The sequence below is a fragment of the Mirounga angustirostris genome, unplaced genomic scaffold (genome assembly GCF_029215605.1).
Source record: "Mirounga angustirostris isolate CCGP_5_RB_7025 unplaced genomic scaffold, mMirAng1.0.hap1 SCAF_4, whole genome shotgun sequence".
NCBI lineage: Eukaryota > Metazoa > Chordata > Mammalia > Carnivora > Phocidae > Mirounga > Mirounga angustirostris.
In genome coordinates, this window is record NW_026991712.1 from 106,842,943 (window position 1) to 106,859,904 (window position 16,962).

At 40.4% G+C, this 16,962-nt stretch overlaps 1 protein-coding gene, 1 long non-coding RNA gene and 1 pseudogene across 5 annotated transcripts in view; all 3 read right to left on the minus strand.

Moving 5' to 3' along the window:
- Positions 1-2,955: 2,955 nt before the first annotated feature.
- Positions 2,956-3,958, minus strand: LOC123858298 (ubiquitin-conjugating enzyme E2 E3-like; annotated as a pseudogene).
- A 1,994-nt stretch (positions 3,959-5,952) lies between these two features.
- On the minus strand, positions 5,953-11,302 carry LOC135364143 (uncharacterized). Of its 2 annotated transcripts, XR_010410822.1 has the most exons (4): positions 8,429-11,302; positions 7,720-7,793; positions 7,414-7,463; positions 5,953-6,950 (listed from the first exon to the last, which is right to left on the minus strand). It is a non-coding gene; the product is annotated as an uncharacterized LOC135364143 (long non-coding RNA). The 2 variants fall into 2 exon arrangements; XR_010410821.1 differs by having other exon boundaries at positions 5,953-7,463.
- A 1,250-nt stretch (positions 11,303-12,552) lies between these two features.
- AGL (amylo-alpha-1, 6-glucosidase, 4-alpha-glucanotransferase) overlaps positions 12,553-16,962 on the minus strand; it is an 81,114-nt gene continuing 76,704 nt past the window's right edge. For all 3 annotated transcript variants that reach the window (XM_045897114.3, XM_045897115.3, XM_045897113.3), the window contains exon 34: positions 12,553-15,094. In XM_045897114.3, coding sequence (XP_045753070.1) covers positions 14,977-15,094 — 118 coding nt within the window. In that variant the 3' untranslated portion in view covers positions 12,553-14,976. The remainder of the gene's footprint in view (positions 15,095-16,962) is intronic.

A 16,962-nucleotide genomic window follows, 5' to 3' on the forward strand; every position in this document is an offset into this window, starting at 1 on the left:
TAAAAAAAAAAAGGGAGATTATCCTTGGTGGGCCTAACCTAATCAGGGGAGACCTTGAAAAGCAGAACATTTTCTCTGGCCAGTCACAGAAGGGGAGATCAGAGAGATGCTCCATCTGGTCTGCAAGAAAGCAAGTATCCCGTGTCTTATACTGCCTATGGGTCCCATATGGCATGGAACTGCAGGAGACCTTTAGTTGCTGAGAGTAGCTCCAGCTGATACCCAGCCAGAGAGTGGGGACTTCAGGCCCTGAATTGTGCCAACAAAGTGATAGTCTTGGAAAAGTTCCTCAAGCCCCAGATGAGAACTGCAATCTTGCTGACACCCTGATACCACCCTGGAGGCTGACCAGAGATCCAAACCACATCATGTCGGACTTCTGACCTACAGAGTTGTGAGTGAATAAATGTGTGTTGTTTTAAGCTGCTACGTTTGTGGTAATTTATTACATAGCAATAGAAAACAAATACAGCCCCTTATAAACCATTCTTCATCTTCACTGGTCTGCACCTTTTTTCCTTTCTCCGTGGTTAGTACCTCTATGCTACGATCGCTTCCCTTTCTGCACCCTCAATGACAGACATCTTGCTCTATGATTGCTCATGTTGTTACTCTTCCTCTATGGTTCATTCCCCTCAACATATAAATATGCTTAAATCTCTCCTGTAAAAAAAAAAAACCCTCATTTGACCTTATCCTATACTGATCTCTTCTTTTTTTGTTTTTTTAAAGACTTCATTTATTTGAGAGAGAGACAGAGCATGAGTGGGTGGCAGAGGAGAGGGAGAAGCAGGCTCCCTTCTGAGCAGGGAGCCCGACGCGGGGCTTGATCCTAGAACCCCAGGATCATGACCTGAGCCAAAGGCAGAGGCTTAACTGACTGAGCCACCCAGGTGCCCCTGATCTCTTCTTCCCTTAGCTATCAACTGTTTGAAAGAATAGTAATCTACACTTAGTGTTTCTACTTCCTTATTTCTTATTTGCCACTCAGATATTATAGTGGGGCTTTTTTTTTTTTTTAAAGATTTTATTTATTTTTTGACAGAGAGAGACAGCGAGAGAGGGAACACAAGCAGGGGGAGTGGGAGAGAGAGAAGCAGGCTTCCCATTGAGCAAGGAGCCCGATGCGGGGCTCGATCCCAGGACCCTGGGATCATGACCTGAGCCGAAGGCAGACGCTTAACCGATTGAGCCACCCAGTCGTCCTCTCTTTTTTTTCCTTCTGTGAGGGGCGGGATTGGGTCTCAAGCAGGGGCCCAGAAGCTGTCCACTGAGTAAGCTCCAGGCTCAGAACATGGTCTTGCCCGAGGGCCTTCAGGTGGATGGGCAGTTGGAAACCCACCCCATGGAGCTTGTGCTGTCGAGCCTGGGCTGGTGCAGGCTGAGTCAGGCTGGTTCTGGGCTTGGGTGTCCACCGGGCTTTCTCCTCTACACCTCTCACTCTTCGGCCGAGACCCCCTCCTTTCTGAGGCCCCAGGCAGCTCAGTGTGGGCATACTGGGGGAACACAGGTGGGATGGATGCAAGAGATTATTAGTCTAAACCTGCACTAGCCAATAGGAGCCACTACTCATCTGCCGCTATTTAAATTAACCTTAAATCAAATTAGAAATCCACTCTCCTTAGTTACCCTAGCCACATTGCAAGGGCTCAACGGCCCCTCGTAGCTGGTGGCTCTCATTGGACAGCACAGTCTAGGGCATGTCCATCCCTGCTGAGGGTTCTACAGCACAGCGCTGGGCTAGAAGTCCTGATCAAAGTTCAATGGGCAGGGGCTGAAGGCTGAGAGGGCACCTTTTGGGCACTGCCCCCCACTGCCTGCAGGAACAATTTTTTTTTTTTTTTAGTAGTCTCCATGCCTAGCATGGAGCCCAATGTGGGGTTCACGACGCTGAGATCAAGACCTCAGCTGAAATCAAGAGTTGGGCACTTAACCACCTGAACTGCCCACACCACCACTCTCTTGTCCTTTCCCTTATTTTTCTGATGAGTCCTTTGCTCCTTCTCAGGCGCCTTTATGGGGCTTCTCTTCCACCCACCCGCTCCATGTCTTAACAGTGATAGCTCAGGTTTTCAGGGGTTTTGCGCTCCCTTGCGACTGCAAGCTCTGCAGCCGGCTCCACACCTCATACACACATTTGTGCCTGCACTCTCCCCCTGCACACACATGCACCCACCCTTGGTTTTGCTGGCGTTCATTTCGCATGAACAAGTTCACTTCACTGGCTGCTGCCCTGGCTGCTAAGTGATCTCCTTCCTGCTCATGCTCTCAATTGCACGTTAACCTTGCAGGGGGCTGTCCGGGCTCTACAAACACCACACCCTCTTCCAGTGCTGCGACCCGCGGTCAGCAGGCAGCAATGGAATCCAGGAGCTCCAGGTCCTCCACCTCCTATTTGGTTGGTTTTTGGTTTGTTTTTTTTTTTGTTCTAATGCCTTTAGGAGCACCCTTATGTGTTTGAGATGATACATCAGGTGCTCCCTGAGCGACAAAGGGTAAAAGGAAATCCTCTCATTACAAACTGACAAAAGTAAAAGGTAAAACATTTTTCACAACAGCATGAACCACATACTCAAAAATAGATCTGGGCTTAATACAAATGACATAATTCCTAGTCATCTATGGCTACTTTTATAACCATACAGATAATGAATTAGGCTAAAATGCACTATAATATTTGGTAGACTTCAGGACCAGTATACTTAGTACATCACAAAATACATTTTGGGGGCGCCTGGGTGGCTCAGTCGGTTAAGCATCTGCCTTCGGCTCAGGTCATGATCCCAGGGTCCTGGGATGGAGCCCTACATTGGGCTCCCTGCTCAGCGGGGAGCCTGCGTCTCCCTTTCCCACTCCGCCTGCTTGTGTTCCCTCTCTCGCTGTCTCTCTCTGTCAAATAAATAAATAAAATTTAAAAAGAAAATACATTTTGATATCCTAAAGAAGCAAGACCTGCAAGTAGGTGTTTTAAACATAACTAATCTACGGCTACAAAGTTCTACTCTTGATAGCATTTACCTTTTTGGGGAGTCTCCCAGTCTCCAAAGGATACAAACAGAGAGTAGAATCAGTATAACATACACACAGAAGTCCGTACAGTAAAGGCTATAAAGATTCGCAGCACAGTGAGAAGGGGCCTTCTGCTCCTTCACATGCATACAAATTCTGTGAATTATGTGGAGTATCTCTTGGTCCACTGTCTGGCTATCCTGTCATGTTCTGCTCTGTTGAGTACTGAGTGACTATGCTTCCAACCAGAGGCTCCGCAGGGTTGCAATCCGTCAAAAGAGAACAAATCGACAGCAAAACCTTTGAAATAGTCAAAGCAGGACTCCAGTTGTCTTTAAAGATGTCCAGACAGAAGACTCCCTGACTGTTGATGTTGCAGTGACAGATTCTGGTGTGGAAAGTAACCTTTGGTGGCTTAAATGGATAATCAGATGAAAAAGTAATATCCAGAAAAAACACACCACCTTCATATACAGAACCTGGTGGACCAAGTATACTGGATCTCCATTCATAAATGTTATCTCCTTTAGGCCCAGCACTGCAGTCAGGAGGAGGATCAAGAGTTATTTCAGCTAGCTCCTTCTGAATTCTTTTAGCGCTAGTGGATAAATTAGCAGTGGTTTTGCTTGAGTTTGGTGTTTTTCTTCTGCTGGTGGCAGAAGGTTTTCTTTCTTCCTGTTCTTCAGGCTCCGGAGTGGCTGGGTCTCGCTGGTCCGCATCTGAACTACCACTGCTGGTGCCGGGGCTCTCATCATCGGACTTTTGCCTATCACTGGACATCTTGGTGAAGTTATTTCTTGGAAAACCCAGCCGCCCGCCCCGCCTGCTCGCGCGCCGCTAGGGTGTGGGGGAGGGAGAGAGGAAAAAAAAACCTTTCTTAAGGAAATAGAGGCAGCTGGGGGCGGGGAGGGGGGAGCGGGGAGGTGGGAGGGAAAAAAAAAGCCGAGGAGACTCTGGCCAGGGAGTGTGGAACATTGAAAGCCGGAGGGGATTGTGCAGTGCCAGCTCCGGCCGGAGGGTGGCGCCGCCTAGCGCCTTCGGAAAAAACGAGGCGGGTAGGAGCTCGGCTGGGAGAGGGTCGCGGGAGAACCCCGCTTGTTTGTTTTTAATTTTTAATTAATTACTTGTTTTTTTTTTTAAGATTTTATTTATTATTTGACAGAGAGAGAGATAGCAAGAGCAGGAACACAAGCAGGGGGAGTGGGAGAGGGAGAAGCAGGCTTCCTGCCGAGCAGGGAGCCCGATGTGGGGCTCGATCCCAGGACCCTGGGATCATGACCTGAGCCGAAGGCAGACGCTTAACAACTGAGCCACCCAGGCGCCCAATTTGTTTGTTTTTAAAGGTAATCTCTGTGCCCAAGGCGGGGCTCAAAACTCATGACCCCAAGATCAGGAGTCTTGCTCTACTGACTGAGCCAGCCAGGCACACCCTCCACCGCCTATTTAAACTGGGCAGTTCCTATGAGCAAACTGAGCAAACAGGTCTGCAGTGAGGAATGCAATGCCTCTTCCTTGTTTTATCTGTATTAAGAGGGAGTCTCTAGTTAGTGCTCCTTGTTAGTGGGAAGCCTGATGCGTCACTACATTTAGGACAAATCATTTCTTGCAGCCTTGTCTCTCTCCAGGACTCAGACTTATATACCCATGGAGAAAAATGGAAATAGAGTTGATTGACAACCATTGAGATGTTCTCAAAATGCTGCTCCCCTCTATGGCAAAGGTTCTTCTCAATTCTTACTGAATCAAGTTCATTAAACTAGTTCCTCAACTTTTAGGAAGAGTCTGTTCCGAGGAAGCTCCTAAGACCATGAAGGCAGATAGCTGTTGGGCCTCTCCTACCATCAAATTAGGTAAGTCCTGATACTTTTGAACCTTCTCTCAGTGGAGACTAGGGCAGAGCTTCTCAAATGATCCCAGTGAAGGATCCTTCCCCCCAAATCATTTTGGACTGGTGCTTTTGGTAAAATAAAATAAAAAGGAACTGCCAGAAAAATGTGATGAAAATCAATCTGATCAGGGGCACCTGGGTGGCTCAGTTGGTTAAGTGTCTGACTCTTGATTTCAGCTCAGTTCACAATCTCAGGGAGGAGTCTGCTGTCCCTTCCCCTTCTCAGCACGCTCTCTCTCTCTCTCAAATAAATAAATAAATAAATAAATAAAATCTTAAAAATAAAAATCAGGGGCGCCTGGGTGGCTCAGTCGTTGAGCGTCTGCCTTCGGCTCAGGTCATGATCCCAGGGTCCTGGGATTGAGCCCCGCATCGGGCTCCCTGCTCAGCGGGAAGTCTGCTTCTCCCTCTCCCACTCCCCCTGCTTGTGTTCCCGCTCTCGCTGTGTTTCTCTTTCAAATAAATAAATAAAATATTAAAAAAAAATCAATCTGATCAGGCAATTCCAGACTGCTATAAAATTTTCTACGTGCCTGTACTCAATTTCTGTATTTCTTTATTTGTAGACCTGTAATATACAGTTTGTTTGTTTGTTTTTAAGATTTTATTTATTTATTTATGAGAGAGAGAGAGAGAGAGAGAGAGAGGCAGAGGGAGAAGCAAGCCTCCCGCAGGGCGGGGAGCCCGATGCGCGGCTTGATCCCAGGACTCTGGGATCATGACCTGAGCCAAAGGCAGACGCTTAATGACTGAGCCACCCAGGTGCCCCATACAGTTTGTTTCCCTACACTGGTTTGTGGAGCATTTTGAGTAGCCCTGGTCTGTGGAGAGAAGGAAGGCCAAGGTGCAAATGTTGTCTGCCATCTTTTTTTTTAATTCATTTTTTTTATTGTGTTATGTTAGTCGCCATACAGTACATCACTAGTTTTTGATGTAGTGTTCCATGATTCATTATTGGCATATAACACCCAGTGCTCATTACAACATATGCTCTCCTTAATACCCATCACCGGGGTACCCCACCCCCCCACTCCCTCCCCTCTGAAACCCTCAGATTGTTTCCCGGAGTCCATAGTCTCTCATGATTCGTCTGTCCTCTTATTCCCCCACTTCAGTTTCCCCTTCCTTCCCCTAATGTCCTCCATGCTATTCCTATGTTCCACATATGAGTGAAACCATATGAAAATTGTCTTTCTCTGCTTGACTTATTTCACTTAGCATAATTCCCTCCAGTTCCACCCGTGTCGATGCAAATGGTGGGTATTTGTCCTTTCTGATGGCTGAGTAATATTCCATTGTAGATATGAACCACATCTTCTTTATTCATTCATCTGTTGAAGGGCATGTTGGCTCCTTCCATAGTTTGGCTATTGTGGACATTGCTTCTATGAATATTGGGGTGCATATGGCCCTTCTTTTCACTACATCTGTATCTTTGGGGTAAATACCCAGTGTTGTCTGCCATCTGTATCCTGGTTACTGTTTTCCAGGATTTATTTTTTCTTCCAGCTTCTGGTGAACTGGGAAAATGATTACCATCTTTCCTTCATTTGAACTCTCAGCGCTCTGTGTGTGCCAAACTTTCTACTTTCTGAATTATTTTTTGACCATAAACATTCCTTGAAGTCTTCTCTCTTTAGCTGATTGCTTCTTGGTAATGTTAACATCTCCTCTAGAGAGTGTGAGAGGTATTTTGCAGGGAGTTAAACTGAATTGTCAGCCTTTTTTATAGCAGCACTTGCTAGAAGTTAGGGTTAAACACGAGTTTGGATGTGACTTGTGAATTTCATTTCACTTTAGAAAAACATTACTGTATACTTGATTTGAAGGAACATCCTTCAGAGCAAGACTCAGTTGAGAGAGGACAGAAATAGTTACCTAAGCAGGTAACAGATGTAGGGTGGATGGGCACTGGACCCTACATCACCCTTTTCATCGACTCTCCAAAGGTTTTCTTTCCTTTCCCAATTTTCTCCAACTCTTTATTGTGTAGATCAGCTTAGCCTCCAGAGCTTCTCTTTTTTCCACTTCCTGGATTTTGAATCATAATGACCTGAGAGCCCCAATTCAGAAGAAAGCAGGAGGAGGAAATTGTCTGGATAAGCCAAGCCGTATTCACAATCGTTTTCTTTTACATATGAATTTCTGGGTCATGAATATGAAAGTAATGCTAGACCTGAAGTTTCTTCACTTTTATTATTCAAAAACACTAACCTTGACTAGAAAATAGGACACTCAAGAGGGATTTGTGATCATTTTGAGGAGAAAACAAACAAATCAACAAAACCCCTTCAAGCACATCCAGGATCTTTTTCTTTTCTTCCAATACCAAACAGAAATGGATGGTATCCTAACTCTCCCTTTACAACTTGTTTGAAGAGGTTTAAACATGCCAGTTTTAAGAATGCTTCCAGGAAAGAAAGGACCAAGGTTATGGATCTCTCTTCTTAATAATGAACTGTCATATTTTAATTATGGTTATGTCTCATATTTTAAAAAAATTTCTAGACACTTACTTGTGCCCTGAAGTCTCGAGTTTAGTAGGAGAGGCTTCGTCCAAAATTGGCTGAGAACAAAATAGGACATGATTGAGTTACCTTATTAACTACAGGGAAAAGATTAAGAGTCATCAAGATGCTGAGACATTTTATAGTCTAGAGAAAACAGAGCTTGCCTTTCAACCTCTTCAAATACTTTACAATGAGGAAGTGTCTCCCACATCTCTACTCAGTTTCCTATCCACCCCTCATTATAGGAAATAATTTGAAGGCAGTGGGAATCTCATCTTCCTGACCCCAATTGGCTACGTAGAAATACCTTACCTCTTAATACTGTAGTAGACATTGTTATCCAGAGGCTTTCCGCAAAGGTGTTTCTTGTTTCTCCCATACTATTACTAAAGTGAAATTAAAATCTCTTTAGTGGTTGAAAAAAAAACTTAAATTTTCTCATGAATTAAAACTTCAACCTATCTATTGTTAAAATAATATGTATTTAATTTTGGGTTTGGGGCCTCGGTTGCATTTTTCCCCCTAGCTGTATTCTGATATAATTGACATATAACATTGGGTAAGCTTAAGGTGGACAGTGTGATGATTTGCTATACATGTATATTGAGAAATGATTACCAGAATAAGGGATTTCTTTTCTATAAAGATGCGCTAATGAACTTACTGATAAAGAGATGACACAATTGGAGAAATTACCATGACATTATGAACGTAAATGTGAAGAATTTGTAATTTCAGAGCTTTCATAATTGGCACTGTCTCTTACTGAGTGATTTGTTAAAAAGTCACCGCATTTCCTTTAGAATCAGTTACCTCCTTTCCAGGGAAGTGTGATTGGGACTATTTGGAAAGGCTGATGTAAAGAGTGACAGGGCAGAGCAGAAATAATTACGCTCACTATTGATCCCAAAAGGAAAGCGAAGTTTCATTTATGAGAGAAAAAAAGTCCATATCTTATAATTTATATTAAACTTACTATAAAGTTAGATTATTATGAACTTTAAAGAAAGGATATATATACCCTGATTTCGGCGGGCAAGGGTCCGAGTTAGGGTAAAAGGGGTGCTGGAGAGAACTGCTGAGGCTTCCCGTGCTGTCCGGTGAGTCGGGCCGGGAGCTGAGCACACACTGCCCTCTGGTGGCGCTTGCCCGAACTTGCGCAGCCCCCGGAGCCGCCCTCAGCAGTCGGCGGCAGTGACGGGCGCAGCCCTGCATCGTGTCCAATATTCCTGGCTCTTCGGTGAGCTTGCAGAATGGCTCTCGAAGTCCCTCTTTTTAAAGTTAAACTAAGTTTAAGAATCTAACAACAACAACAAAATAAATAAATAAAAAAGGCGGAGGTACCGGGGTAGCTCAGTCGGTTTGGTGTTTGCCTTCAGCTCAGGTCATTATCTCTGCTCAGTGGGGAGCCTGCTTCTCCCTCTGCCTGCCGCTCCCCCTGCTTGTGCTCTCTCGCTGACAAATAAATAAATAAAATCTTAAAAAAAAAAAAAAACCCCAAATATAAGTGAACAGATATTGTACACCTCTGCTCACATCTAGGAGACAATGAGCTCACATTAAAAAAATTATACCTGGGAAGTGATAAGAATATTCTTTGTCCATTAGTTGCTACCTTGGTTCCTGATGACCATGGAACCAGTGTATCAGCCTTGGATTGCACACCTCTGCACCTCAATCTCACTTAGACCACTGTTATTTGGGTTCTGTTACATGCCATCAAACTTAATCCTGATATACTATGGGTTACCGTCATGAACGTTTACTGCCCTGCAGTGTAGGTATTACCATCATTCTTGTTTTTACAGTTGAAGAAACAGGCTCAGAGAGGCAAGGAATCAGCTTTGGAAAAAGCAGTGGCATCGTACCAAGACTGGAGAGAGAAGGGGCCAAATTATAGAGGATCCCAAGTGTCCTCTGAGCAGTGATGGGATAGAATCAGTGTTGAATAGAGGTTTTCCTCATAGTTCTATGAGGGATGAAGTAAGTTGTGACCAACTAAGAAATCATTTTATTAGTCTAAGGACAAGATGAGTGCAAACAGAAAGAGGGGGGAATAGGTGAGAAGCTAGTCAGGTAAAAGTGAGACTTTGTGATCTATCAAATGTGATGTGGTAGTTAAGATAAATCGTTTTTTTTGTGTGTGTGTGTGTTATGATTATAAGGTGTCTAAGAAGACTTAGTGCTTAGTTTTGCACTTACAAAATATGTCGGTTATAATAAATGTTAACAGTAAACATTCGCAGAATGAAGTGCCATATGTTAGTGAACTTCCATAGATATAAATTGCTTCCTTTGGTACTCTCCTGCCTGGGGGTGAATGTTCTTTTTGTTCGTTTGTTTTTGAATCTTAACTTCTTACCAAATTCTCATGTAGGAATTTTGATAGCTGGCCATCTTTTAACATTTTTTTTTTTAAGATTTTGTTATTTATTCATGAGAGAGAGAGAGTGTGAGCGAGCGAGAGCACAAGCAGGAGGAGGGGGCAGAGGGAGAGGGAGAAGCAGGCTCCCTGAGGAGCAGGGAGCTCAATAGGGACTCTATCCCAGAACCTCCGGAGGATCATGACCTGAGGTGAAGGCAGATACTTAACCAACCAACCCAGGTGCTCCTCTCTTAACCATTCTTATCCTTATTCTCTTTTTTCTGCCTCAACTTGATAGGACACTTATATTTGCAAATGTATTCAAATTGTGTAACCTAACCCATGCTTGGCACTTGGGGTCTGAATATTTAGCCAAGAACTAGTTACCTTATTAAGGCAGATGGCTGCAGACACAGCATTTTGACCAGGTTATATGCTTAGACCCAAGAAGAACAAGATCTAATGCTTTCTGTAATCAGATGGCAACTGATAATAGCCATGCTTGACTTATGGATGGATGATGGCAAGAAATGTGAGGACAAGGACAGAAAACTGCAATTTTGAGGATCTTTGAGAGACGAGTTGTAGTAAAAAGACGGGGTTGAATCTTGGTTCTGTAATTTATGTGTTGTGTGACTTAGGGCAAGACACTTCAGCAATGTTCTTATTTATAAAATGGGTATAATACATTTAGTATAAAATTGACTATTACATGGTAGGGGCTCATAAATGTTTATTAAGTCTGAATTTTTTATTCCAACTAATTGGCTATTAAGTTGAACCAGAATGGATTACATACAGAATAGCAACCAAAAACATAAGAATTAGGAAGAACTTCAGCAAGCTAAAAATTGTTTTGAATAAATGGAGACAGCCTATGTTCCTAGATGAGAGTAAATACAGTTAATGTCAGTTCTTATCACATTAACTTACAGTGTGAGTATACGTAGTAAAAACAGTAAGGGAATACTTTTTGGATATGTAAAAGTACTTAAGAAGAACAAAGAGGGGTATATAAAACAGGATTCCAAAGAAGGAGAGTAGGAGATTGGTAAGAAATAGCTCTAAAAATATTAAAACAAAATATTATAATAGTTAAATGAGTAAATTGGCATGAATAACTTCAATAGGATATCCCAGAAATTAAATAATTGAAAAATGGAATCACTGTACGTCATATTCAGTTCATGAGTTTGGAATGTTACAGTTGAGAAAAAACCTAAATGTTTCACCTCATTGCTGGATATTGCTATAAAACACAAATATTAAATCAGAAGAAAAAGTTTATTAAATTATTGAATGAGGTTGATTAAATTTTGGAGAGATAGAAGAGTTCACAAAGATAAACATGAGGAGATTTGATTGAAGAAAAATTAAAAGCTTTTGTAAGTTAAACAAAAAAGCCTCTAACCAAAATAACAAGGCAAATATTAGGGAAAAAATTTGTAGCCAAAATGATACAGTATCAGTATTAATAATTCAAGGCCTGTACAAATGGAAAAAACAAACAAACTGAACAACTTGCCTGAGTTTATTATTTTAGCATATTGAGGATCTATATAAATAAGTTTGTCAAGTTTGACAAATTCACTCATAAAAATTGATAGAAGTTTGGATTTCTAGGTAATTACTTTTTATCTGAAGATAGAGATAATTATCTGCAGTAAAAATGAACCAACAGTAATTAAAGGCAAAGACTAAATGGATCAACTTTGGTCATTTGATGTTATTTTATTCTATATTATAATTAAAAACAAAACAAAAGTAGAATGGGGCGCCTGGGTGGCTCATTCAGTTAAGCATACAGCTCAGGTCATGATCTCAGAGTCCTGGGATGGAGCCCTGCTTTGGGCCCCATGCTCAGCAGGGAGTCTACTTGAATTCTCTCTCCCTCTCCCTTTGCCCTTCCCCGTGCTTGCTCACTCTCAAATACATAAATCCTCTTAAAAAAAAAAAAAAAAAAGACATGTGAAACAATCTTTATGGCCACTTTTGGGAGGCACACATCTATATTATATCTGTTCTGGCCTATAGTATTTGCCTTTAGTAAGTTGATGAAAGGTAAATAAAAAATTCATGGAAGAGTAAAAGGTTTCAAGAAATACCGGCGGGGAGGGGTGCTGAGTGGCTTGGGGTGCTGGGTGGCTTGGGCGCCTGGGTTGCTCATTCAGTTAAGCATCCAGCTCAGGTCATGATCTCAGGGTCCTGGAATTGAGCCCCGCATCGGGCTCCCTGCTCTGTGGGAAGCCTGCTTCTTTCTCTCCCACTCCCCCTGCTTGTGTTCCCTCTCTCACTCTCTCTCTGTCAAAAAATAAAATCTTAAAAAAAAAAAAAAAGAGGGATGGGAGGATGGGTTAGCCTGGTGATGGGTATTAAAGAGGGCATGTTCTGCATGGAGCACTGGGTATTACACACAATGAATCATGGAACACTACATCAAAAACTAATGATGTAATGTATGGTGACAAACATAACAATAAAAAAATGAAAAAAAAAAAAAATAAATAAAAGTTAAAAAAAAAGTCATAACAGCAAAAAAAAAAAAATACTAGGGGAGTGTATACTTGCTAACAGATCTAATTTTATATCAAAAGTTTATTTTGCTCCTAATTTCAATATGACTATTAAATAAATTACCAAACAGCTTAAAAATCTTCCTCTTCTTTTTGCCCTCCCACATCCTGCAAAAAAATAAGTACCTAAAATAAGCAAGCCCTGAATAAATGGTAGTAGTCAACAGATTAGTTAATTGGTAAATAATGGAATGAAATAAAATATGGTCCTTTAGAAAAGATTTTTATTTTCTTGGCACACAGACATAAAAATGACATTTTTAAAACTAGATATAGCAGTTGAAAACATATTGGAAATGGATTACAATTCACTAGGTTATAATGTCCACAGATATGATGACAAGTCTCATGTTTCTTCAACTATCTTTGAAACTTATTAAATTATCACAGCATACTGGTTATACTGGCAAACTTACTTCTCTTGTTAAAGAGTAAGATTGATCTGGATTAGTGAAGAACCAAGGCACAGAGCCATCATCAAAATTTAATATAATGGTACCTCATCCATCATCACTCAGGAATGAAGCATTTTATTTAAAGGTTCTTCAAACGACATATATCCCTCTAAAGTCTAAAACTGTTATTTTAACTACCTTTGATGAAATAATGTCTAACATGCCTTCTTAAACTTTAAAATAGACCATGCAGATAATCACAATGTTCTTTCCCTAATATTCCTTATTGGAAGATCAACCAATTAATTTTCTAGTACAACATGATATCATTAAAAATTGCTGAGGTGGGTAATTGCCCTACATCCCAATATGGCTATGTTTTAGAAATTATCAACTTTTTATCTATCTATCTATCTATCTATCTATCTATCTATCTATCTATCTATCTATCTATCTATCATCTATCTATCTATCCATTCGTCCATCCATCCCATTTAACTATCGGCTATTACTTGATTTCATTAAATACACTGGTTTTCAGTTATTTTTCTTACCACCTTTAATATAAGAAGTTAAGGTACAGCAACATAACTGCAAAAACCTTTGATGACTAATGGTTCACTCTCTCAAGGAAGGTCATTCCTTGTAACTGCAAAGTTTAGAGAAATTTATACATTGAGCAATGAAGAAGGAAGGGACATTTGGAAACCAATGAGTTTATAGATAGTGATCAGATGACTATCATAACTGTCCTAAAATTTGTAGGATTTAATCTGCTTTAGGTTGGGAAACCAAAAAAGTAAGCAAGTTAAAACTATTTCTAAAGTAGGGTCAGCTTTGAAGAAGGGTGTGCAGGACACAATAAGTTGCAAGAGCTATTGAATGTGGGAATTTGACATCTTTAAGTATTCATATGTTTTTGCTACCTAGAAGTTTTAGTTTACTTCTTTTATTTTTATTTCTTAGTCATACTTCAGATGGTTGGGTATGTGACCTTTAAGTGAGAAAAGTGTTACTGTACTATTATTTTATTAACTATAAATACACCACTGAAAAATATTAAATAGTAATGAAAGGATTTTTGCAACTATTTTCTTTCAACTAAAAGTATAATGATCTTATTTTTTTCTTGAGACAAAAACAGTAAAATGATAAAAAAAAATCCATCTAGAGAATAAGTATTATTCAAAAATATTAACTCATATAAATGTTAAAAACCTTTTTCCTTTTATGACTTTTCAGAGTTAAGGTCATGAAAAACTTTTTAAATGATTCTACTGAATTCAAGATAACTACTAAATTCATATATTTTTATTACATTAAGGTTGTTCTCAATGCTAAGCTTGTCAATGTAGGTTTTAGTTAATAGGAAACTAGCATCTACTATGACCCATCAATATCTTTTACACACAAACTAAAAATAATTACGTTTTAGAAAAATTAATTTAGCATGTTTTTCTTCAAAGTTCTCATAAGTATGACCAACAATGTGCATTTTGAGAATGTAAACCATCTCACAGTAGGAAGCAGGAACTCAAGATTAATTCTACAAAACTGTTTGTGGGAAATAAATTCTTAAATGCTTGTGTTTTTTTCATACATCCTATGTATGCATCATTAACATAAGCAAATTATGGCATTCATTATATTAAAAACATATTAATATATTAGTAAAATAAAAGCACACAGTGAACTAGATAGATACTTCCATGATTCAATATTTAGTTAATATTTATCGAATGCAGTTTGGAAGGTGCTAGGAATAACACAGTAAAAGGTGAGAACATTAGTTAACTATAGCATATTCAGTATGTATTATTACTAAAGAAAATATAATACCACAATTTAAAAATACTTTTCCATTTCTTTCATTATTACATTCTCATATTTCGTTTTCACTTATGTACAGTAGATTACATGATTTTTCTTTTTCAAACTCTGGATCAGACTCTTTATTTCTAGGCATTTCAAGAATACTTCCTGAATTCAAAAGAAAAACATCCTATTGGTTATGATAGCTTTTCTTTCTGATTCAAATCAAAAGCTACCTGTGTACATTAAAAAAACAAAACGAAAGATCAATGCTTTTAAAGTCTTACCTAACTGGGCATCAATATCTTATGAATAAGATTTTTAAAATGACTCAAGCCTGTGCATATAAAACATTTACATTATATTTTGACCTTGCATTCCATAATACAAGTGACTGCATACTTAATACATATCCATGAATCAACTATAAGTCATAGAGTGTTTCAAGAATAGTAGCGATTGACCAGGCTTGTGTTTCACAGCTGAAAGGACAGTACTGGCCATTCTCATTGGTCAGTTCAGGAAGTCCTTTCCAAGGGGATCTTAAAAAAAGAAAAGACATTTTATGAGATACAACACATATCTTGTTTGGATTAACGCAATAGGCAATACATTTGGTGCTTTTCCTTCTAGTATAGAAAAATAATCATATATAGTCATTTGCTACAAAATAAAACAGGATATCCTTATCTATGTATAAAGAATTTAGATTGAAATTATTCTTTGAGGGACACCTGGGTGGCTCAGTTGTTTAAGCATCTGCCTTAAGCGTCTGATCCTAGGGTCCTGGGATCGAGCTCCGCATCTGGCTCCCTGCTCGGCAAGGAGTCTGCTTCTCCTTCTCCCTCAGCGCCCCCCCACCCCCAGCTCGTGTTCAAGCATGCTATTTCTCTCAAGTAAATAAATAAAATCTTAAAAGTAAATATTTAAGTAAATAAATAAAATCTTAAAAAAAAAAAAAAAAGAACCTAGGAGAGAGGGCTGGGAGAGATCCTTCCCTAGCAACTTCAGAGGGAGCATGGCCCTGCCAACACCTTGATTTCAAATTTCTGGCCTCTAGAACTGTGAGACAATAAGAAAATATTTAAACTACTCAGTTTGTAGTGCTCTGTTATGGCAGCTCTAGCAAACTAATATAGTACTGAAGTTAAGAGACAAACTTACAGAACCAGTGACATGCTGCTCATAATTATATGTGGAACTAGAACATGGAACATATCCATACTGGTAAAAGAATTCTTCTTTCCCTTCCTTTCTGAAAAATTCATTCCTCAAGTCATTAGGTGGGACAAAGGTCGGTGATCAGAGTTGGGGAGAAGAGGAAAGAAGGGTAGCAGGGATAGCACAGGGTAGGATGCCACAGCCTGAGGTGTATGAAGAGAGTTCACACCAAGGTGGGGCTGTACTAGAACCCAAGTGGTGCAAGGAGGGCATCCACACATAAGTGTGGCCTAGTGTGGGGTTGTCAGGCCCATGAAGGAAGAGGTATACCAAGAGCCAGAAAAGGGTGAGCTGAATCCATTTGGTAGTGATAGCAGAGTATGGGGAATAGCTTACTCACTGTTGGAAAAGGGAAATACAAACATGAAAAGGGAGAAAACAAGATAAAACACTGAGTGGAACTGGTGTGAATGTAGGTTTTCAATATATAGAGATAGATAAATACACAGAGATAGAGATCTGCCTGCCTATCTATCTATCTGTCTATCTATCTATCAATCATTTCCTAGCTCTATCTACTGGAAGGCACAATAACAATTCCCCAAGAGCACGAATATACCAAGTATTTAGCTCCGGGCTTTTATTTTTTTTAATGTATGTATGCATGTACGTATTTAGTTTTTTGTTTTTTTTTTTAAAGATTTTTATTTATTTATTTGAGACAGAGAGAATGAGAGAGAGAGAGCACATGAGAGGGGGGAGGGTCAGAGGCAGAAGCAGGCTCCCTGCCGAGCAGGGAGCCCGATGCGGGACTCGATCCAGGGACTCCAGGATCATGACCTGAGCCGAAGGCAGTCACTTAACCAACTGAGCCACCCAGGCGCCTGTATTTAGTTATTTTTAAAGAATTTATTTTTTGGATGCCTGGGTGGCTCAGTTGGTTGAGCGGCTGCCTTCGGTTCAGGTCATGATCCCAGGGTCCTGGAATCGAGTCCCGAATTGGGCTCCTTGCTCAGTGGGGAGCCTGTTTCTCCCTCTGCCTCTGCCTGCCACTCCCCCTGCTTGTGCTCTCTCTCTCGCTCTCTCTCTCTGTGTCAAATAAATAAATAAAATTTAAAAAAATTTATTTTTTTAAAGTAATCTCGACACCAAATGTGGGGCTTAGACTCACAACCCCAAGATCAAGAGTCACATGCTCTATCGATTGAGCCAGCCAAGTGCCCCTGGATCTGGGCTTTTAAATAACATT